The 24,606-nt window shown below is 43.0% G+C and overlaps 1 protein-coding gene across 4 annotated transcripts in view; it reads right to left on the reverse strand.

Moving 5' to 3' along the window:
- KCNMA1 (potassium calcium-activated channel subfamily M alpha 1) overlaps nucleotides 1–24,606 on the reverse strand; it is a 1,030,169-nt gene that overhangs the window by 291,757 nt on the left and 713,806 nt on the right. For all 4 annotated transcript variants that reach the window (XM_090058809.1, XM_090058810.1, XM_090058812.1 and 1 more), the window contains 4 exons: nucleotides 16,325–16,435; nucleotides 9,636–9,741; nucleotides 8,271–8,353; nucleotides 111–180 (listed from right to left, as the gene is read on the reverse strand). In XM_090058809.1, the coding sequence (XP_089914935.1) occupies nucleotides 111–180; nucleotides 8,271–8,353; nucleotides 9,636–9,741; nucleotides 16,325–16,435 (370 nt within the window). The remainder of the gene's footprint in view (nucleotides 1–110; nucleotides 181–8,270; nucleotides 8,354–9,635; nucleotides 9,742–16,324; nucleotides 16,436–24,606) is intronic.

Here is a 24,606-nt window from a genome sequence, read left to right on the forward strand (position 1 = left end):
AAAAATGCCTTGCATTAGGGCATGAAATAATTGGGTGGAATAATTGGGTGTGAGTGATTGTGTTGTTACAGAAAACTCTGAAAAGAGAGCCCTATTGGTCTTCTCATTACCTTGTTATGATACTGCAGCATCTGAGTGATAATTCTTATCTTCGGATGGTAATTCTTTATGGAAATTACTCTAAAAAAGAAAGCAAGCAAAATTTAACATTTTAGCAAGTGAATATTCTGGGTATTCCACCACAATAGCTCTTCTTCACTGACTCAGTACAATTCTAAAATTAAAACTGTAGTCTTGTTTTTCACCTGCTGGTAAAAATGTGCTGATGAAAGATACACTCGCTTAAATTTTACAGCTAACTCAGCTTAAGCTAATTAAAATAAACTAATTAAGAGGGCCCCCAAACTATGAAAATATCTGACTAAATGGCTTCCTTTTGAGAAATGAAAAAGCTCTCTGTAGCAATTAAACTCAGAAACACCTTTACTTGTTTTACTGAGTAGATAATATACTAACAGATAATCTAGTTTTCATCTTTCGTATATGTTAATATAATTGTCCAGGGAACATCCTAAATTATGGGTATGTGTAGACATTATACTTAGATCAACCTAACTAGGATTCAGTTGATCTAAATGCCAAACTGTACATAGATTGAGGGAGTTTAGATTAGACCAAAAATGGCCACTCTAATCTAACTTAGTTTGCCTGAGGAAATGCACTGCATAGATCAGACTAACCCATGTCCAATCTAATTGAACATGTGTATGGATTCAGCCCTGCAACTAGGAAAGCCCAACTGTTCACCCCAGCCATAAGATTGCACCTTCCCTGCCAAGGTTGACAGAGCTATTTTTAGCTCCCCAATTCCCCTACCCCTTAATGGACCACCAGCTTCCCACCTTAGACCACAAATCCAGAGCAGCTCCTGGAACTAGCAAACATCTGCACAAACAGAATATGATCTATGATCACACGGCTTAGATTAAGCCACATGATCATAGACAAAGTCCCAGAAATGTCCTGTATGTGCCCTATTTCTTTGAATTCTCTATTTGTTCAAGTTTCACCAGCTGGCATATGGTTGAATGATCTTCCTTCTTTTTTTCTACTCTCTGATGCATTATCTATGTTTATTGGAGATAAGTTGATCCAAACTCTGAAATCAGAAACCCAAATGGGGCCTTGCAAAATCTGAACCCCAAACCATATTTAATCTTTGTAACTATCCATGCCAGTTTTTTGCATCCATCCAAAACCCTGCACTGAAACAACTTTGAACACTGAAGCATGCAAATCTGGACCTACTTCAATATTTTGCAGTTTGTCTGCGTCCTTAATTATTTCTGAGTTAGTAAATAGCAGTATATGGGCATTGCATGGCAAGATATAAACTAAAAAAGACAAGAAAAACAAAAGCTAGTGAATGACGTGAATTATAGGTTGTGAAGAGAAAAAAAAAAAATACTAAGAGGCATAGGTAAAAAGTTCAGTTCTGTCCTTAGGAGCAGATGGGAAGAAGAAGAACAAAATCAACTAAAATAGGAGAAAGACCAAAGCTTTGAGTTTTTGCAGAATCACTCTCAGATTCTGAGAGCAACACCTTATTACAATGTCACACTGCTGGCAGATACTTTGCATATTTGCACACCTGAAAGATGCCAGAAAATAGAGCAATAGTGTGTAGATGAAACAGGGGGCATAAATTCAAGAGGTGGGTTTTAAAAAGCACCACTTCAATTTAGGGCTGATTAAACCCCCATGTCGTGTATACACCCCACTAACTTACTTGCCTCTCCAGTGGAGAGGGGAGGGCTGGTACTTCCCTCTGGGGCAGTGGTGTGCCCCCCACCCCTCCCCCCCATCCCAGGTGGCACCTGCCTGCAGACTCTTGGCTCAGGTGGTCCCGGGGGCACCGCAGCCACACAGGGAAGCACTGGACACCCATGCAGTTCAGGCAAGCAGGCAGGCTCTGGTGGGGAGGGAGGAGATTGGACTCACTGCTTTTTTTGGGCAGAGCCTGCTTTCTTGGGCTGATGCTAGGCTGCCTGCAGGGCTTCCTGCAGAGCTGTGGAGCTGCACGGAGCCCAGTGCTTCGCTTCATGGCTGTATAGGCAGGAAACTGAAACATTATGAAGCCATAACGTCTATGAAATCTACGTTTGGAGAATGAAATGAGTATATTAATTTAAGCTCTGTCCCTTCCACAGGTGCTAGGCCTAGTACACACGAGACGTATCGACATGAGACAATTTGCAGAATATTAATTCTACTGCAGATTAGTGTTGTGGGCAAAATATGTGCTAATGCACTAATACTCAGTAGATTTAGTCTAATGCTTATTAATGCCACCAAAAAAACATTCATCTGTGCTAATGCGCAGTAGTGTCGATCACAGTGCATTAAGTTAGTAACGTGTCATTACAGGTACTAAACTTGATGTGCTGTAATTATGACACATTAATGAATATTTAGATACACCCACTGGCCCTTTTCCAATAAGATACTTTTATGTTAAATTGTTATTCCTGCCTTTACCTCCAAATCATAGAATGCAAGCAACTGACAAACCAATACACTTTGGTTCTTAATACTGAGCGATTCACTGTACAAATTTTTTATGGATCTTTGACAATTTAGTCTTAAAAGACCAACTTGTTCTCATCAAAACTAAGGCTGTAGGGCCAAAATGCAAACAGTGGAGTCCTTTGGCTTATTTTAACTCTGCATTTGCTTTTTCCTTGCTTCCCCTGTACTTCATAGGAGTAGAAGTATACATTTTTTTCCTTTTAGCTAGATCTGCATCTTTTTTCACCTGAATTAACAACATATGACCAACTGGTAGTACCCAAATAGTCATTTCGATCCTTAACTTTGGCTTCCCCAGCTGGGACAGAAAGTAGAACCCTCTTTACCTAAGAACACTTAAAAAGAGCAATGCAGGACACAGAGCCAGTGTTCCCTGGCTGCCCAGCTAACTTATGTGTGGTCCCGGCCACAAAAATTAGTGCAACAAGTTTAGACAGTACTCCAAAAACAGACCCACAGGGTGATCTTTGATTCCTGCTCCACTGAAAGTTTAAAACAAAGTGCCTGAGAGGGGGAACTACATTTTTATTCAAGGGGAGCTGAGGGAGTCAACTGACTGCATGGCTTATTACCAACTTGATTTCTGCTAATCTCTTCACTCCATAGGTGTTAATAACCCTTGATCTTTCTTTAATCAAGTTAGCCTATCTCTACCCCAGAGAGAGCCTCTTCCCCCAAAAGCCTATTTGTTATCTGCTCCTAGTAATGTTTATCTGGTCATCGAACAAGTCCAATAAATTACAAAAGTGCAATAACCCTTTCCTGCATTATTCACTGCAGCAGCTGATAGAGGCTGTGGTTGTGCTGAACCAAAAGCACAACCACAGTGGTATAAAGTTAAGTATGGGTAGATGAGAGGCATGAATGATGCGTGCCCCTGGAGGATGGTGGCACAGTGACCATCCACAAGGAAAAGTAGCAGTGGTGGTGGTGGCTCAGTGGTGGCAAGTGGGGAGCTTTTGCAGGCAGCCACAATGGTGGTGGCAGTGGGGCAGGGCCACCCACAGATGCTGCTATCAGCAGCAGCCGGTGGCAATCACCCACAGATGCCGCCAGCAGTGTCAGAGGCAGTGGGGTGGTGAACTGTGACCACCTGCAGGTGCTGCAGGCAGTGTTGGTAGTGCTTCTTTTAGGGGGTGTATGGCCAATCTCAGGGGGTGCACATGCACCCCCTATGTGTCACCAATGATGAGATGCTTTGGTTTCCCTGAGTATGAGTGCTGCCCCAGGTGGAAGCAAACTGCCCCCAACCCTTTGTTTCTGTATGTTGATGGTGAAGGGCAGTGGTGGCTAGCTATGGACATTCTGTGAGGAGCAAGGAGCAGTGGAGAGGGCCAGTTACATGTTTAGGGAGTGCAAGTGGTGGAGGAAACTGTTTTGGAGAGGTTGTTAAGGGGCTCATGAGCACCAAAAGGGTTTTGGGAGGAGAGGCTCTCTCTGGGGTAGAGGGTGTGTGGTTAAGGACAGGCTGGGGTTTTATTGGATTGGGGAGATGTAAGGGACAGATGGGGTGTCAGGCTCAGTGGGTGGTGGCTTCTGAGATAAAATTGGGTGTGAGGTGGGTTGGGAGGAATAAGGTCATGGGTGAGGAGGGAAGAGGAGGGTTTGAGGGGCTGCAGTGATGTCTGAATGCCCAGAGAGGAAGGAGGGTGATGAGGAGTTGCTGGGTTGGGGCATGATGAGGATGAGTCTGTGCTGGATGTAGTGCATTCATGGGGACAATGAGGAAACAGAGTAGGACTCAGTGGGCATGTTCAGATGAGCATGCATGTACCTCTTGCAGCATCTCAAAGCCCTTTGAGAAGCTTAAAGAGGCACATGCAAAAATGAACAAACCTGCCCCAGGCTGCAAATTTGCAGTGCAGGAGCAAAATTAAATCCTAGATATCCAGAGGTCAAAAAATACCCCAGGTAAAAAAAAAGGGGCAGGCAACCAGAGGCTTGGGCCCTCCACAGAGACACTCTGGTAGCCAGCCAGAGCATCTCTATGGCTGGAACTCGCCCTGGTGCTAAGCACACTGATTGCCTATGCAGGGCAGGCAGCGTGCCAGGTGCAGGAAGCTGGACCCAGGCTCCATGTCAGTAAGTAAGGGGCGGGAGAGGGGGCTGCAGGAGTGCAGAGGGAACCATGGGGGGACCCCTTCTGGCCCCAACTGCTCCCTGAGCCCCCTGGATTGCTGCCCCACCTGGCCCCATCCCCACCCACCCCTCAAGCCCCTCCCCTCAATGCTTTCCTGCCTGGCCCCATCACCCTGGAAATTAAAAAGAAAAAAGACCCATACTCAACAGCAGTAGCCATCAGGGTCAGTGGGACTTCCTGATAGAGCCCCCTCCCACACAGCATGGTACAGTGGGGACTGGTCTCGGTCACCTGGTACCCATGCTGCCCCTGCCTTGGCACACAGGTGCGGCCCGGGTCGGCAGGGCGCCTAATGGCTCTGCACCTCTGCACACCATCAGGTGGTCAGGGCCACTTGGGCTGAGTGGTGCTGGGTTCCAGGTGACAGCCACAGTGGTCCCTGCTTTGCCCTGATTGCCCTTGCAGAGGGGGACTCTGCCAGAGGGGGACTCTGCCAGGAGGCCCCAGTGACCCAGAAGGCTGCTGCTACTCCTTTTTTTTTTTTTTTTTTTTTAAGTACCGGGTGGCTGGGGCCAGTTGGGGCAACCACTGGGAGTCTGGGGTGCAAGCAGGGGGTGGGGCCAGATGAGGCAGCCATTGGGGAGTCTAGAGGTGCAAGCAGGGGATGGGGCCAGAAGGGGTAACCATCTGGTGGACTGCAGGAGCTGGCAGGGGATGGGGCCAGGTGGGGCAGCAATCCAGGGGGTTGGGGGAGCAAGCGGGGGTGGGTTATGTGGGCCCTGCAGGGGCTGGTAGCCCCTGTGGGAGCCATGTGGCCCCTGTTGGGGGGGTATAGCCCCTGTTGGGGGCCTGCTGGCACCAGGCGCTAGCTCCCTCTGGCTGCAGATCAAAGAGGAACCAGGCAGTGTTATTTTGCCCCAAGTGGCACAACTTGCACCACACCAAAATGCATGTCCAGGCATGTGTGCTAAGACAAGAAACCCCAGCTCCAATTTGACCACTTCTATTTGCACTCCTGAAAGTGCATGTCTGCATGTGTGGACTCACCCAGTGAGGCGTGAGGGAGATGGTAGAGTCTGATGGATTTGGGAAACAAAAGGGTGGGGCTGAGCATGGGGATGTGCATGATAACAGGGGACAGAGGGAAACCAGGGGACATTTGAAGTGGCAGGGACAATGCAAAAAGGACTGTGAGTGGCACTTTGGGGTATGGTGGGGTGTCTGGGGAACTTGTGTGGGGGTGCAGGAAACATTTCTGTCTATAGCTAGGCTGAGGGGTAACAACTGTACTCCCCTCCCCACCCACAGCAAAAGGTCCCTGCCTCACTCTGGATCTGGCAGGCATCTTCCCCCAAACTCAGTTATAACTTTGTAGTTTAGATTACAATCTGAATAATATATCCCTAGGCCTCTAGCATATTAGTTAAGTTTCTAGTTTCTTTTTAACTGGAGAAAAATATGCATTATATTATGGGACCACCATCCGCACCCCATTTCCGAAAATCCTAGATCTCTCTTGGGTAATGCCTGTTGTACTTTGTATTAATAAATAAAAACACTACCACCTTATGGCTGGCAGAAAGTCTCAGAACACCAACAATTGGGGACCATATTGCCACTTTCCCCATAAAAGTATGCGTTTGCATTCGCAGGTTGGAAATTTGCCCATAAACCTGTGGCTCGAATACAATGTATTTAAATAGAATAGCAAAGTCTGGGTTCAGGCTTCAGAAAAACAGATGATATTTATTAGTGGAAATGACCCTACCAGGCAAACAATGATTACATGAAAGAGGTCTAACAGATACTACTTCAGATGCCCTGGGAGACTTAACAATGTTAACAGGGTCTCTTAAATATTACTAAAAGGTGGGACAAAAAGAAAAACCATGGCATAACGGCAAGGGTGCTACATGTGTACACAACTTAAGGTGTCATAAAATGGGAAATCAGCCATAATAACTTACCACATTTTTATGGCTGTTTTCTATGGTACCTTAACTCAAACATGTAGCAGGCTTGGGGCCAGGGCCAGCATTCAGCTGATTGTCAGCTCCACCCAGGGACCTGACTGGGGTCTTGAACTGTCCCTGGTACAGTCCATTACCAGGGTGATAATCAGGCTACTGTTTTCTAAGGAAGCATAGAACTGCTAGAAACAGTTTAATTTGCTCACACTGTTCATCCTCATCCTAAATGGGCATGCAAACACTACTGGCTATAACAGGGCCAAAGGAGGCAAGAGTAAAGGGCAGGAAGAGAACCTTACCAGTCCCTCAGGGGTCTACTATTGAAAACCCTATGAAAATACAGTGAATCAAGACTCTGGAAATCCTGTTCTTGAGTCACAATTGCCTTCTACTTTTCAACAGTTGACCTATGTTGGTTATTTGGGCTAACATTTTCTGTTTTCATCATTTTATACTTTTGTCACACTATCCTCAAACCAGTCTTTCAAAGTTTCATAGATTTCATAAATTTTATAGACATTAGGGTTGGAAGGGACCTCATGAGATCATCAGGTCCAGCCCCCTGCCCAAGGGACAGGAAGTCAGCTGGGGTTAGATCATGGGCAACTGGTGCCTCCTGAGCCAAGGGGGGAACAGCACATGAGGCGTGGGGGCACAGCACACCACTACCCCCACCACACCCCCCTTGGGCCACTCCTCCCTGGGCCCCCTTCCCCCCTACAAGAGCCCCAGGCTTACCTTTCTCCCAGCAGCAGGAACAGCACCTTTGCTCGGGGATTGGAGCACACTCCCTATAGGTAGGGAGGGGGAGGGAGGCAGGGCAGCACTCTGGATGGCTGGAGTGCTCTCTGATGCTCCAGGCTCCAGAGCACTGTCAGGGAGGGTGTGGCTGGGTAGAGAAGCAGGGAGCGGTCCCAGCCATACAATCAGGCAGGCAGGGATCCACTTTGTGCTTCGCCCTGTCCTGAGCAGTGCCAGGGCACCAACAAACTGGGGACATCAATGGGCCCCCCAGCACTTTCAAGGCCCAATCTCAGGGGGGGTATGTGCCCCCCCATGCTCCTCCTACCAGTGGCCTGTGGATCAGATCACCCCAGCAAAATAAGCATCCAAGTTTTTCTTAAAGGTATCCAGAGTAAGTGCTTCCACCCCTTCTGTGGGAAGTCTATTCCAGACTCTGGAGACTCAGACAGTAAAGAAGTTTTTCCTTAGGTCCAGTCTAAAATGGTCTTCCAGCAGTTTGTGACTGTTAGACCTCATCTTGCCTTGGGGTGCCCTGGCAAACAGATGTTCTCCCAGTTCCTGATGCACACCCCTTATATACTTATATACTGCCACCAACTCACCCCTGAGCCTTTGGTTTTCCAGGATGAACAACCCCATGCCTCTCAGCATCTCCTCATAAGCCTGTTTTCTTGACCTCTAATCATGCATGCGGCTCTCCTTTGGACTCTCTCAAGCTTCACGTTATACTACTGTTGTCTCCAAGTTCTAAAGGCAATTTTGTACCCTTTCCCAGGTCACTTCCAGGAAAGATATTCAAGTGTCACTATAGTATGTATAGGAGCCGTTATAGTTAATCTAGACACTTGTAACTTAGTCAGAAAAGAGAATGAAAATCATCAGGTTACCTCATAATATTGGAGGCATCTTCAGCATCTGGGTCAGCGCAGTATTTATTGGCAAGGATTAGGCACGCATCTGCTGACTCTATCTAAGACACCAAAAAAAAATAAACCTAACGTAAATAGCAAACTTTGTTTTCAGTTTCCTTTCTCAGCTCTCAGCTTTAGGGGAACCAACTGCTTCCCCCCCCAGTAAAGCAACATTTTTTATTCATTGCTAAACCACAAGGTACATTGAAGATTATAGCTTCTTTTGACAAAAGTAATGGTACTGTCATGACATCTATCAGGTTAACTTCTCAGAGCTCCTCCAAATATTAATTAGCCTTATGATATCCTTGGGACACTGGTAACTTGGTTATATGCATTATTACCAATTAGCATTGTTAGTGCAAAAATGCATAACCTGAGGCACCAAGGTTAAGTGATTAAAGGGCAAAGTTTTTACCTTGGGGCTTAGACTCCTAATCCTTAGGACCATGGACCATGTTTTTATTATGCTTGTACATTGCCTTGTACCACAGCACCTTTATTGTTATTTAGATTCTTAGGTGCTGATATAATTGGCCTAGATTAGAGCCTGTGCACCTACAACTCCCACGGATGTCCAGGGGAAGTGTTACCTACATGCAAGATGTCAAAATTGCCAACAATGGCTCTCATTAGCCTAAAGCACATTTAATGTAAAACAAAACCATTGTTTTTCAGCAAATTTGGGCAAATCCTAACATAAGGAAAGGAGGACTGGAGAAGACAAGAATGCAAACCCCTACGACTGAATTTTATGATGCATAAGGAAAACATTTTTTCTGCTGACTTGAAGCTCAGCTCAGCACATCTTATGCCACAACAGAATGAACAGATTCTGTAGCCAGCATGGGCAGAAATCTTGATTTCTACTCAGTGGAACAGTTTAGTATTAGACAAAGATCCTTACAACTTAAGGAGTTCACATCGCATTATAAGGTCATGAAATGCGGTAATGCTGCACACGGCAGTTCAGTATTGTTTTTTTCCCTAAGCTTCAGAATTTGGTTTACAAACATAAAAATATTGGATATAAAATTGTGTAGCCAATAGTTGCACATTATTATATTTATCAAGTACTTCATTTTGTATCTGTCTTTTCAAGACACCAAACAATAGAAGAGGAAATTGACAGGTACAATATATATTTTTAATTGGCCCTATCCAAATAGACCCAGTAGCATTTGTAAACAAAAATATATTATTTAATGTCAAACATTAATAGAACCATCAAAGGGAATCTACTTTTAAAGACCACTGAGTTCAGTGGAAATTGGACTGGTGCTACAGACTGCTTATTTAAAGATAATAACTGGTAGAGCAGGGGAAGCAGTAGATCGTTACCTTTACTCTTGCCAGGTCATGTGGATTGAGAACCGAACCCTGATAAAATTCCACCTGAGTGAAGTGTCGTTTAAAAAGAGCTTCCAGCTCAAGGTTAGGGGAGATACTGCATTAGGAAGAAGAAAACAAACAAAAATTCAGTTTCTGCAGCAACCTCCCTGAATCTCTCTTATTTAAACATTTTTTTTTACTGTTGCTTTTCCTGTAGGATGGAAGCACTGGCCCAATACCTATTGTTAAGACAGCTCCTGTTCTTTTATTGGATTTCATCCCCCTTATGTCAGCAGTAAGTCTGGGCCAATGAACAAAACTTCTACCATCTTCCCTGAATACACTTGTTTCATAGTTACTGGGCTCCCATCCTCTTTGTCACCTTCTTATGCACACTGACCTCAGAAAAGGAGGAAACTATTGAAAAAAATTGCCATTGTGTGGGTCTTAAGAAATAATTAAGAGTATTATTGGAAAATAATTTACAGGATATTCCAAGTATTATCAACTCAACTGGCTGAACCAAATAAAATCAATAATGCCAAATGGCTGAATTGGAGACTGGTTCAAACGTTTCATCCCAAAAGAGGATCTGAGACATCTTAAAGTTACCTAACAGGTATCACTGCCATAATCTTTTCTGAAGGATGAATATGTGAAAGACATGGAAATGAACTGCGTTAATTTCTAATCTTAAATTATAGCAAGGCTATATATTTTTTGGTTTTTACATAAGGCCTGATAGGAAATTAGCAAAAAGGCAACACAAAGGATCTAGATAGGCAACCCTGTGGTAAATAAAAAATGCAGTACATAGGATATATAGACTAGGTCCCATATTGAGAATGATGGAATCAGGGGATTCCACTAGGACAACAAAGGCATCAGACCTAAAATCCGAGGTGGGCTGGGGTACTCATTGAGACAAAAAGAGAGAAGAGAGGTGCAAATAACCCTGAAAATAAGACCGTAGCTCCCAACAATTCATTCAGATGACTTGGGGGGGGGGTGCATGTGTGTGTGCCGGGCCCTCCAGTTTTCTCTTAGAAATTAATTTCACGTGGATATTTAGAAAAGAATTCCCCCTGACCCATGCCCACAAGAACAGTTTTCAGAGGATACTGTCTGTATGTCACTTCTTTTTAAAAGTTAATAGTATAAAACCACCCTAAATGGTTATTCACCTTCCAATCATTTTGTTTGAAAAGAATGAAAGTGCATAATTTGTTGTTAAACACATTAATATCACTCATTCCTAAACAGCTCACAACACTTAGAAATGCATGTTGCCCTGATCAGGAAAGACAGTTAATACTGCATTTCTCTCTAGTTCATAGGCTATTTTTAAATGCCTCTCCCCAAGACATGCAATTTTGATGTTAAATTGCATGTAAGGGGATGCCCAGGACATATAGCAACCACCTTAAAGTAATACTAGCCAATGGAAAGGGTACATTTAGACAGTTAAATGACTGGTTGAAGAAACTTAAGTCTACCCAGTCATTCACTGCCAAGAAAAGGCTGACTCACTAATGTTACTGAGAAACATACACTGTTTAAAAACCTAAAGAATGTGCTGTGTCTTTCCGTTGTTTGCAGCTCCAGCTGTGTGCTACATCATTTTATTTTTGGTTTTGCTCTTTTGCTGGCAATAAAAGATGAATACGCTGAAGCTGGGAGTTCCTGCACTTTGGAGTAACTATACCAATTAAGCAGAATAATACTTGGACTATATTGGACTATGTCTGATTTAGTTTTGCAATACAGAGTGAATTTGGGGCTGCTTCAAACTCAGCATCCCTGTGCAGCTAAATGGGAAGAGGGATGCAGCAATGCATCATGGTCTAACAAAGATACTTCTCTTTATTGGAAGCTTTCAAACACTTTTCAAAATTCCAAAATCCAGGAAATCTCTTACGAATATCACAAGCATGGTCTTTCTTTTAAATTATCGTATAACTAGGAAAACTTGCTCACTGCCTGGAGATTGGGAAGATGATTAAATGAAGTAATGTTTTGTACTGTGTGGGTTGGAAAAGCACCTAAACTTGCAAATGGACAGGTAAGTTCAGTATATATATGAAGCAGGTTACTAGATGCAAAACAATGGAACTTAGTTGAAAGTTAGGTTTTAAACAGAATATAAAGGGTTGAAATGCATATAATGCAGCTTAAGCAAAAACTGGTATTCTTAAAATGTTTGTTTCCCATTGTCTGCATACATTTTCACACTCTCTAGGGAAAGGAACAGCCTCATTGGTGAAATCCACTGTTTGTTTGATTTTAACGGAAAGTTCCCACAGAGGAATACAAACACTTTAAAAAAAAAAAAAAAGTCAGAGTTTAACAAATGCGACAGAGTCTATCTGTTCCATTTATGTCCTTGTTGTCTTGGTTTCACTTGTAAGATGCAGCATAATCAGAAAAGATCTACTGAACATTTTAGCTATGTATGGATAGCAGTCTTTGATCAGCAAGGATCTGGGTTAACTGTTTGCCGTGGAAAAACATGGAAAAACAGAGATTTTCTTCTTTAATGGAGAAAAACAGATTTTCTCCTTTGAAGGAGAAAAACATGGGTAATGGAGGTGGGTTTTTGGAGGTGGGTTTTGGGTTGTTGCCATGTTGGTCTAAGGGCATAGGCAGGCAAAGTTCTTTAAGTAGGTGTAGTATCTTTTATTAGACCAACTGAGTAGTTGGAAAAAAGTTCTTAGCAAGCTTTTGGGCACAGTCGCCCTTCTTCAGGCATAGGTAGGCTCTGCTGGTCTCAGACTCCAAGAAGTGAGAAACTAAAAGTGTGGCAGAATGTCGGTGAGAATGTAAATAGGTCTTGCATAGACTTAGAAAGTATAGGTCACTATTGAGGTGCTTAAACAAGCACTGAATCTCACTAACCTGATCATGAGGAAGCAGACTCCCTATGACCCAACCACACCAAATGGATCCAGACCATGCCAGGACAAGAAATGCCAAACCTGCAAACACATCTCCACTACCCCCACAATAGCTACACCCCACAACAGAACCATCACCATTCCTGGATCCAGAAATGTTATGTATCTCATCCAGTGCACCAAATGCCCTGATGGAAAATATGAAGAAGCCAACCAACAACTGTGCAGCAGAATGAACTCACACTGAAAATCTATCCAAGACAAGAATACCCAACACCTGTGGGGGCACATTTCTCACAAGACAATCACTCTCTCTCCAATCTCTCAGTTCTAATCCTCAAAGGGAACTTACAAAACACCTTCCCTATACAAACCTACAAACTTCACTTCATAAATATACTGGATACAAAAAATCCTGGACTCAATATAGACATTGGCTTTATGACACATTATAACATGTTTGACTTCTGATTCACCAGATACCTGCCTGACCTGGCCTTTTACATTCTTCTTTTTCCCCACCTTTTCTCCTCTTCCCTCCCCTCCTTTTCTGTCCTGTCCCCTGATTTTCTGCTATTTCCTTCTTCATTCAGAGCCTCTTTCTTGCCTTGTATTATTACCAAAGTAGTGTTTCCTTTTGGCCTCCCCCCACCCCCCACTTTCTACCCTCTCCCTCCCCTGCTTTACCTTTTGTTTTTACTTATTTATATTTTCACTACATCCTCGCACACTCTGAGTTGCTCTTATTCCTGTTTTCCTGATCTCCAACTATGTCCTTTTTCACTGACTGCCTCTCTTCTACCTTGTATTCTATCACTGTAATGTCTCCCTTTGGCCATTTCCCACTCTGCTGTCCTCTCCCACTCCTCTCTGCTTTACCCTTTGTCTTTTTAATTTCTACCTGGTTACATTCTCACTAACATCCTGCCATTTTAGCATCTCACTTCTTAGAGTCTCAGACCAGCAGAGATTCCTTATGCCTGAAGAAGGGTGACTGTGCCTGAAAGCTTTCCAAGAACTTATTTCCAACTACTCAGTTGGTCTAATAAAAAATATCACGTCTACTCAAAGAACCTTGCCCGCCCATGGGAAATGTAGGGTTTCCTCCTTCAGGCTGGCTGAATTCTAGCCTGCAAGGGGCTGCTTGGGGTTGGGTGGAGTGGGACACAGGCGGCTCCATGTGCATGTGCACACATGCATGTAGCAGCCAGGCAGGGTGGTGGAGAGCAGCTCATGCAGCTCCCTCCAGGTAAGTCTAAAGTGGCAGGGGAACACAGTAGACATATGAAGGGGATGGGTGGACACAGACAACATGGCAGGGGAAAAAAGGGAACATGCTCCCCCCTGACAGCAAGGCTGTGGAGGCTGCACACTGTGCCCTGCTGAGGGCACAGAAATATGAGAGGGCATGTGTTGCCCCCAGCCCTGATGCACTGTCTGTGTCCCCACCTCTTCCCCACAGACCCATCCCATTCCCCATGTCCCCCTTCCTCACACACTGTGGGGGTGGGGGCAGGGGGCAGTGAGTTGGCAGTGAAGGGCACTGGCAGGGCTGGGGGGGATGGGGGTCAGAAGTGAGGGGCACTGGCAGGGCCAGGGACTGTGGGTTGGGAGAGAGGAGCACCAGCAGTGTTAGGGGGCTGTGGATTGGGTATGAGGGACACCAGCATGTCTGGGGGGATGTGGGACTGTGGGTCAGGGACCGGGGCAATAGCATGGGCAGTGGCAGGGCACCAGCATATCAGGGCTGCTCAGCACCACAAGCAGCAGGGGGAAGGGGAAGGGACAGCTACAGTTAGACCCACATCCTGGTGAGTGAAGGGTACAGGGGGAACTCTGATTTTTTATGGTAAAAAAACAAAATCAAATGCCAATACATATAGGTATTTAGAATTTATTTTGTTATAATGATTGAGGCACCAGAAGGCTTCTAAATTGCTTTAAAATTGAAAATATATCAATAAAACATTGTGTTCAACTGATACCTAGGTATATAGTGGCATTTCATTTTAATTGTGGAAAAATGCAGATTTGGGGTTTTTAAAGCACAGGATTTGGAAGTTTTAAGCAGAGAAAAACAGGATCCTTGTTGATCAGTCTCAGGTAAATCACTTAGCTGACATTTCTTGTAGATAGATTTGGATTCTGGTGGATTCAACATGAACTTCTTATGCATATCAACTGGCATAATGTCAGTTTGATAACATAAAAAAAATCCGTCTTGACTGAAACTGCTTGGAGATTCTCAGGTCTTTCTAAAAAAAGATCTGGAGCTTCTTGAAGAAAGATGTGATTCCAGTTAATAATGAATATAACTGTTTAGATACATTTTACTTTTTAGAACTCTGTAATTTTTTTAAAGAAAAAGTTAACTGTATGCAACCATTGAAGTATAACCACCACCATCAAAAAGTCCGATGCTCCAGTCAAGCCATTGTCCATTAAGTCATGCTAGTTTCTGTAACCAATGGCCATCAGCTGAGTAACGTAGCTGGAATTGCCACGTTCATCTCCTCAGGTATCTGTTTATTGCTCACTGGATCGGGATGGCTTTTAGCACAATTAAGGAAGGATTCCTGATCTCACATCTGTAGAGCTACAGTGAAATGCCATAATCACTCTGCTGCCATGCTCAACTGACTGACATGTTGGGAAGCACTAGCAAATTTGATGTTAGAGACTTTAATGAGCTTCATCTAAAAATGAAATAAGTCCTTATAACCTTAATATATTTGCAAATTTGTTTCATCTTGTCAAGTTGGGAGTGATAATGGTTCACTCAATCTCAACACTTGGTGAAGTACACTCAATTAATATTATATTATATCACAGACTGGAAAAAAAAACAAGGCCACAAGAGATTTTCAAAAGAGTCTTTGATACTTAGGGAGTCAAATCCCACTGGAATTCAATGGGAGTTAGGCTTCTAAGTGCATTTCTAGGTTACCAACTTATACCCAGCAGCAGTGCCATCAAACATGCTGTATGGTTCCATGTGTTACTTTGCTATGTGCAGTCAGTGATTTTGAACACATTGGGTGTTTATATATGTGCCCCAGAAGTAGTGGTACGGAGACTCTTTAATGAGAGCAGGTCCAAGAGCTGCTCTAATAAAAGTGCCTGGAGTGTCTCTACATTGAAAAATGGTGGGGGGGGGTACTTTAACTAAAGCGCATCTAACAAGCTTTAGTTAAAACATCCCTACCACCATTTTTCAGCATGAGGAGGCCGATACACATGACGCTGGTGTTTGCTGGAGCACGCTAATTACCATGCTCCGTCATTACAGTGCATTGGAACAGTCTCACTGCATGTGTATAGGAGCCGACAGTTCCTAAGATGAGTAGTAATTAGCATTACTAATGATCCTGTCCTTGGTGCTGAAAGGTCAGTTAACCTGCTTCCAATCCAGGTGGCAGCATGCACAAACCTATGTGATGTGTTTGAAGGTACCACTGCTGGAATGGTCCTAACATGGCTTAACAGTCCTTAGCTGTCCTTTGAAATTCCAAACCTAGGACCTGAAAAAGGTAAATGGAAGAGCCAGGAACAGACATCATGGGCAATATCCTGGCCCCTGAAGTCAACAGAGAAATTCACATGGTAAAGGCCAGAATTTAATTGCTAGGGTCAAATTCATTTCTGCAATAAACTCACTGAAGTCAGTGGAAACCACTGGAGTTATAGGAGGAATAAGTCTGATCTAACCCCTGTCTTGCTTACTCCAAGTAATGTTTAGTAACGTTTAGAAATCTTTCAATCAGTGAGAAGGGTTTAAGGTTTCTGGCTTGCAGGGCTACTCACTTATGCAGAAAGACGATTTCCACGTTCACATCATCCCTATCCTTGTGCAGGAAGTCCTTTAAGAAGTTCGACACACTTTCAAGTGTTATGTGACCACAGACAACAATGTGCCTGTTACAGAAAAATTTCAGTTAATTTTGCACTTTAAGCAAACATAAAACAATCAAATAAGCAAGGTAAGTAGTTGGCTGAAGAAGAAAGCATTAGTGTTTTGGGGGTTTTTTTAACACTTATCCCCTAAGGTTGCAAAGGAAAACAACAATGCTAGAAGATACTCTGAGGCTGAAAAATACGTGTAGGCACTCACCTGATACCACAAAAGACCGTTTGATTAAGTAGTTTTATGCACTTAACAATAAGAGGCACTATTTATATCTACACTTATATGCTGTATTATCCAGTCTTTTTCAGAATCATATTTCTCTCTTTTATATATCTTTCCTCCACTGTTCAACATCCTCTGCTGAGATTTACTATTTAAATTTTTGTTTTTGACATACAACTTATCATGTAATGAGACAACAAATCTCCCTGAAATGGTTCTATGTTTTTTCCCCTGGTTGGAAGCAGACTGATATATCAGTAAACCCAGAGAAAAGCTTGACAAGATATAGACCATAAGCACAGAAAGAAAAATTTACATATTCTACCATAACTCCTAGTGGGAACACTTTACTATAAGTGGATATTAAATAATGCTACTTTGCAATGGACCAACCACAGAATCAGAGCTTGCATAAACAACAGAGCTTTGTGATAACACAAAGGTTTCTTGCACTTCAGATTTTTTTTCTATTAATACCAAAGGAAAAAAACCCAACTATATCCAACATAGAAACAGAATCTATTTCTATTTGCTAATTCCTGAAAAACTTAGTGAAAGGTCTCAACGCATACATTTCTTAGAACCTGATTTGTTAGTCATTCATTGCAAAATGTTGTCCAGGAACCTGTATTAGAGTATTCAAAAAACTCAGTTTCCACCACAGTACAAACTAAAGAATGGCCTTTCTTGTGCTTATCAGTACATGGGAGGCACTGCTATTGAAGGTGTTTTCACAAGCTATATCCTTTGCAACTGCCTAGAAAGGCTGAGTAGTGGATATGTGTGTTTAATGTAGGGCATAATTACATAGCACAATGCAGTGTCATGCCAAGATACCTGAGCTAGTCCATTCTCAGTAGGACTAATTAGTCTGGAAAGTACATCACAAACATAGCTAAACTGTTTCTGGTACCCAAGCTAGCTTGTTTAGAGCTAGCTCAGGTATCTCTACAAGATACTGCACTGTGCTCATATTCCTAATTGTTAGGGTGGCAGAGTCATACAGTAATCTGACTTCATTACAGGCATTTAGTCTACACACAGATTGCAACAAAGACCAAATTTTCTAAAGCTACTGGCTGGCATCTGAGGTGTCAGCAGGTGGCAAATATGAAGGTGAGTAATTTCAAGAGTAAAATGTAGACAGTCCAAGTCTTTCTTACTCCATAATTGTTCTGAGCACATTCCAATAATGCAGAAGCCTCATTGGCTGGAAGCAACAAATAATAGGTGGCAGAAGTAATTGCTTATGTAATGTGCCATTAAGGGCTATTATGGGAGCCCGTCCTTGCTTCATGATTTGGTGCTTGACTAAGTACATGAGAATAACTCAGGGAACTCACTAGTAAAAGGATAATGAGGCAGAACAAAGAATAAATCAATAATGTGCATTATGTAGTTAATAATATCAGCATCATGTAGTGTTACTCTTGCAGTGCCACAGCCAGTGACTAGGAAAGTAAAGCAAAGTAAAGTCTGATACTAATCTAGTACAGTTTATGATACTGTTTTACCATTACCATTTTGGTTGTATACATACTGTGGCATTACAACTGTATTTAACAGCACAATTATTTCAAACTCTTCTTCTGTATAGCTCTTTAGTGGTAACCTGCCAAACCTTGCATATATAATATCAGAAAGTAAGAAAAATCATAGACTTCCTGAAGGTTTAATATTCACCATATACCAGCAGAGATTAAATTATGTTTAGGCTGTACTGGGTCTACCACGGGACCTGGTCTTACAAATACTTTACTTTATTCAGTGCTTGTTACTGTAATTGGTTGGTTTTATCTCCAACAAGATTTGTCCACAAACTATGTTTTTCATAATAAGCACAATACTGGATCTACAGACTGCAAACTTGTAAACTACTCAAAGCAGAAGATGAAGCTTCCTTTTGTGTTCCAGAAGATGGAACATACATCATCAGCAAATAATCGGTCACCAGCATAATGAGTAAAATACCTGGCTCCCTTTGTTGGGCACGGTACTTAAAAGCTGCCTAGTTGTACCTTTACATCTTAGCAAAGTTTAAAGCAGTCTTCATTTTGGGGCAGGGTTATTGTAGAACCCACCACAGATTTGGGAAGTTGCAAAAGGCTCTTTGGCATCTACTGTTTTCAGATTTTCCCAGAAACATCATTAACTCATTGGACATGAGACACCCTGTCATAACTTTTGCAAATTAAATGGCACCTAATTTGAAAAAACAATTTATATATTACAGTCCTCACCTCCTGGAAGAAGGGCCAGGCAGTGGGGTGAGGGATCAGCCAGGCAGGGACAAGCTTAAGCCTGCACTTACTAATTACCTTTTCACACCTGGCTTATCTCCTCAGACCTAAAGTCACCTTTCAAAATACCTGGTGCAACTGCAGTGGAACTCACTGGCTCAGAATGTGTAGCAAACTCATTAGTCAGATTACCCTGCATTGTTCAAGGGAAAGTCTGATTTAGGGAAGCAATGACTCTTACATATGTGATCAAAAAGAATGACTGAACATCAAATTAAATGCTAGAAGGATTCTTGGGGTGATATCTTTTATCGGACCAAATGCAATAAACGATACAACCTACAAGAATCCTTGCATCTTATATATGGCCTGGCCTATCACAGCTACAACATCACTTCAACACAAGCAAGTTAAATGCTGGCATTTGTAGTGGTCAGTATTTACTCTTGTGGACATAAATCATGGTCAAAGAAACATGATGTCAGTAGGTTACTTGTATGTGAAACTGACAGGTTCTCACCAGGTTTTTGACAAGTCTTCTATCTCTGGGTTTCATAGAACAGAAATCAGGCACTTATCAAAAGACTACCATGAAATCAACAAGGTTTGAGCCTTGGGTTTTGTTTGAAAACCAGAAACACTTGCTGCTTGTTGTTTGTACTACTGTATTCCCTGGAGAATTGCTATAAATATAGGGCAAAGCACCCTATACTTGCTCTAGCCATGCCCTTTAATTAAAATATTTACATATCCCCAACAAGTCAGACTTTCTACCATATGCACAGGGATGCAACTACTTCATAAAGCTAAACACTGTTCCAAACCAGTGATGAGCAAGCCCTCAAAATGGCTTGGATACATCCTCAAAATCCAGATGCTGCTTTAGCAAATGTAAATTCTGAACCTTTTAAGTATGCCAAAATGGACTAGCATCCTTAGAAGTCACAGATTTCTTGTGGTATTTGTGGATTTTTCCTATGTCTACTCCCAACCTGTACCAAGCATTGCAAAGGCAAATGAAAAATAAGGGCAAAAAAAAGCAAATAATGTAGATTCTTCTGCAGCTTATTTTTCTCAAGCCTCTTTATCATTCCCTGGTGAGGAATTGAATTTTTCTCTGTTCAATGGATGTAATATTTATGGCAATGGATAAAGTCCTGTGTTCAAACAATTACATTTTTGTTATTGCCTTGTAAAGTCTTTGAGCCTTCAGCCTCACTTGCTCTACATAGCCCCTAAGAGACAATTCCACTGAATAACAAAACATATGTACTTCCTGGCTGGGAAAGGTGGCTATAATAGGAAGTATTTTGTCTGTCTTCAGTTTCCACTTCCTATCAAATAGGGATGAATGCAGAGCAAATTGAAGGCCAGCTCATGGTTATTAAGCCACTCTCCAAATCTGCAACAGCTGGAACTCAGAGGCAGTTAGTTATATTCAATTGCTTTGCATCTTATACAAACATTTAATTATGTCTAACCTGCTACCATTCTGATATAGTAGTATTTTCGATCAATTTTGGCCTGGTATAAATAACTGCATTAGGCTCAAGGCAGTGGAAAATCAGGGACACTGAGAAATTGCACCTGAGAGCATTAACAACTGGGATTATTGAGGGTTACTAAAAGTGACTTGCACAATGTTTTTCGTCCTTGTATACCCAAGTTGGCCTGGTCAATATCTGTCCCTTGTGCTGTACCCTTTCTACAATGAGACGGGAGAAATCATATGGTTTCAGAATAATTTCCTGGGATGCTAACAGTACAAAAAAATCTCCCTTTAACAGAAATGATATTTTTGTTCATGAGTGTGTGACAGTGAGAGAGAGATTGAAACCAGATTGTTTTCTTGTGCAAGCACTGTTGTTAGGTACATTATCTAAGAAAAGTTGGAAAGCCTATATTATTCCAACCTGTCCTGTATCTGATTGAAACTTTCTCTTTGTGTGCCAATAATCATTCCCTTCCCCCATACCAACTATTTATAATAGAGTGAAAGTTTTAAAAAGACAGCAATTCAATTATGCATTCTGATATGACTGATAGTAAAATAAGTAGTAATTCGGTTATCTGGTTTAAGAGGCTTGCTTTGATGTTGGCAGTTTATAAAAGCAATACCAAGAAATTTAGGTGGAAACTGCATGCTCTAGTTAAAAAAAAAAGTTACAAAATTTAATATAGTATTTATTATATTTATTTCATTTTTATAAATGAACTTGACAGGTATTTTAAAGTTTAACTTTAAAAAATGGAAACAATTCTCCTGGCAGTGATGAAAACCAAAGCCTTATAGCCCTGATTCTGCACTTTCATTTCCAGAGTTGGTCATCAGTGCTCTTGTATAGTTCCCTTGACTTCAAAGGGACTCCATGGAGGTCTACATGGATCAGGTTGCTATATGAGTAGCATAGGAAAAGAACTAAAACTAGCTATATAAACAGAGCACTCAAATTTCATGGAGTGGCATGGAAATATGAAAAACCCTTGTAAAAATCAAAAGCAAATAAGACTGTGAATATTATTTTTAAATGACTGCAGCTGTTTAAGGTTGAATTAAACCTTGTCTTCATTTTCCATCTCACTAATATAATTATTATTTAAATCCTTTGAATTTTTAAACAAATTCAAGGGCAAAAGAAGATGTTCAGCTATCTTTATTATTTGTAAGTATTGGGGACAACATTAAATTAATTCCTGGTTTTGTCATTTCATTTTTTTTAACTGAGATTACACCAGTGATGAAACTAGTTCAAAGAATCATTGGGATTTTACAATACACAAAGATTACTGTTTTGGAAAGGATCCCTTTCCAAAGACTCTCATACTCTTTAGCTTCTGTGCAGCCCTGCTGTGGCGGGCACAAGTGGCTCTAGAGGCCTCCACTGTCTTTTCCCCCACTGCCCACACTGGGACAGCAGGAAAAGAAGCAATAGCAGGTAGGGGAAGTAGGGAAGTGGGAAGGGGAGAAGAGGTGCCTCTGAACACCAAGAGACAAGGGGTTAGGGGTGAGTCACCTGCTTTAAGGACTTCAAAAAGTCTCTGGAAGCTCCTGCAGTGCACTCCAATCCAAAAGGGTGGCACAGTTGCACCACTGAACCCGCTCTGGATCCACCCCTGTAACGTGCGTGTGTGTGTAGAGATATCATAAGTTATATATAAAAGAGATACCAGCCATTTCTGGAGACATCTTCTTTTGTACAGCCAGCAAAAATATTTACAAAATGTTCCTATTACATGTATAAATTGGATAAGGGGGTGGGGGATCAACCCCTGGATTCCTAAGGTGGAATATTTGAGAAAACACACAATTATTCCATGCCAAATGCAGTGTAAATGAAATCAGCTATAAACTGAATAAGTTTTTTCTGACAAGCTTTCCTCTTTTTCCATGGCACTTTGTCCAGACAAGACAATTCAAAAGGTAAATCTCTTGGTTGTATAACAGGGATTTCATCCCATTACTAAGGGGGCAAGAAAGCCCAGGGATAATTGGCTTTCCCTAGCCCTTGGGACAAGGTAACATGGGCAAAGAACCTTGGAGTAAAATGGATGCCCATCCCAAGGGCAAGCAGTGACTGACCACACTGGGGGCAGAAGTGGAGGGTCAGGTGACCCAAGAAGAGACTAATAAGCAGGGATTCAGGCTTTCCATTTGTTGCAGAAAAATGCAGGTTTTCTCCTTTAACAAAGAAAAAGGCAGATTTTCTCCTTTAAAGGAGAAAATCACAGGAAACAGTGGGATCCCCTTGCAGGCTGGCAGAGTTCCAGCTGGCAAGGGGTTGTGGGGGACAGAAGGAGAGTGATCATGGCAGAGGGCACCACATGGATGTGTGCGCGCACAGATGCATATGGCAGCTAGGCAGTAGTGGAAAGCAGCTTGCACAGATCTCTCCAGGAAAGTCTATGGTGGCAGGGGGTACACAGGCCACACCTTCGGCAGGGAGGGAGGGTGCACAGGTCATGCATTGAGCGGGGGAGGGGTGGCACAGGCACAGCTCTCATAGGTGGGAAGGGGCACAGGCAACAGGGCAGGGGGAGGGGGAGTGGCACATGGTCCTTGAGATTTCTGCACCCACAGTGAGGCACAGTGCTGCAAGCCGGGCTGGACCAGCTCTGGAGGAGCCACTTCTACAGCCCAGCAGGCAAAACCTGGTGCGGGAGGGAGCACTGTGCTGCCATGTCAAGCTGAGGTGCAGCAGTGGCAGAGTACTGCTGCCAGGTGGGCAGGGGCTGCTGCTGGATGGTCAGGGTGTGCCTCAGCTTGGCAGTAATGGCAGCGTGGTGCTACCTCCCATACCGGGTCCTGCATCTTAGGTCATGGAGGCAGCTGATCTGGAGCTGGTCCAGCCCTGCTGCAGCCCCCATGCCCTGCTGTGGGTGCAGAAAACTCAGGGGGCATATGACACCCTCATCCCCCCACACATTAGCTCTGCCCCTCCACCCACAATGTGTCACCTGGGCCCACACCCCTCCTCCCCACACACTGGGGGAAAGGGACAGTGTGTTGGAAGTGAGGGGCAGCAGCAGGTCTGGGGGGCTGTAGGTTGGGAGTGAGGGACACTGGCAGGGCTTGGAGTGAGGGGCATATCAGGGCTGCTTAGTACCACAAAGCAGCAGGGTGGGGGAACAGCCACAGCTGGTCATGGATTCTGGTGAGCAAAGTGGGCAGGGGGAACTCTGATTTTCCATGATAAAAAACCCAAAATCAAATGCCAAAATGTATAGGTATTTAGAATTCTAATATAATAATTGAGGCACTGGTAGGTTTCCAAATTGCTTAAAAATTGTAAAATACATCAATAAAACATTGGGCACCTATACATGAGCACTAAAGCTGCTCTGACGTGCTGAAATTCCAACGCGTCAGATTGAGTCTGCTCAAGCGTGGCAACTGCAGCACTCCAGCAACTTCCTGCATCTTGTGTATCAGCATCCCTACATTTTAAAACGGTGGTGGGGGGACTTGAAATAAAACTCATTGTACTAGCTTTAGTTAAGTGTGCAGACATTGATACAGGAGATGCAGTGGTGTTTTAATTACAGCAGCTCTCAGAGTTGCTCTAATTAAAGAGCTACCCCTCACCCCCAGCACACATGTAAAAGTGCCCATTGTGTTCAACTGACACCATATATATATACATATATACATGGTGTATATATACATGTATACATGTATACATATACATATATGTATATATATATGGTGTCATTTTATTTTAATCATAGAAAAACATGGATTTTGCATTTTTAACTCTCAGCATTTGTGATTTTTTAACAGATAATTTGCAATTTTTAAACAGAGAACACCAGGATCCCTCCTAATAAGCACAAGGCTGGAGCCAGTGGGGGCAGTCGGGTTGCATGGCCCAGAGGAAGGACTCTGAGCTGCAGGGAAGTTGAAAGTAACCCTGCATCCCGGACAGGAACAGATAAATGCCTCAGTCCTTTGGGGTAGGGCTTCTGCTGGGCAAGATTCACCCTGGGAGGGAAGCTCCTTGTTTTGGAGGAGACACTCATGTTTTTGGTTTCATTTAGACTGAGGGTCATAACAGCATAGAGCCTGTCCTGGAGCTGTGACCTGAGGGCTATTGGGTGCAGCCTTCCACACCTGGCAGAAAGACTATTACTGTCTGAGAGAGAGTGGAGATAAAAGACACCAAAGACTGGGGCACAAGCCCAGAACTCATGAAGGTGACACCAGGGGCCAAAGAGCCTAG

Source organism: Crocodylus siamensis, chromosome 7 (assembly GCF_052110815.1).
Source record: "Crocodylus siamensis isolate JL-2025a chromosome 7, ASM5211081v1, whole genome shotgun sequence".
Lineage (NCBI taxonomy): Eukaryota > Metazoa > Chordata > Crocodylia > Crocodylidae > Crocodylus > Crocodylus siamensis.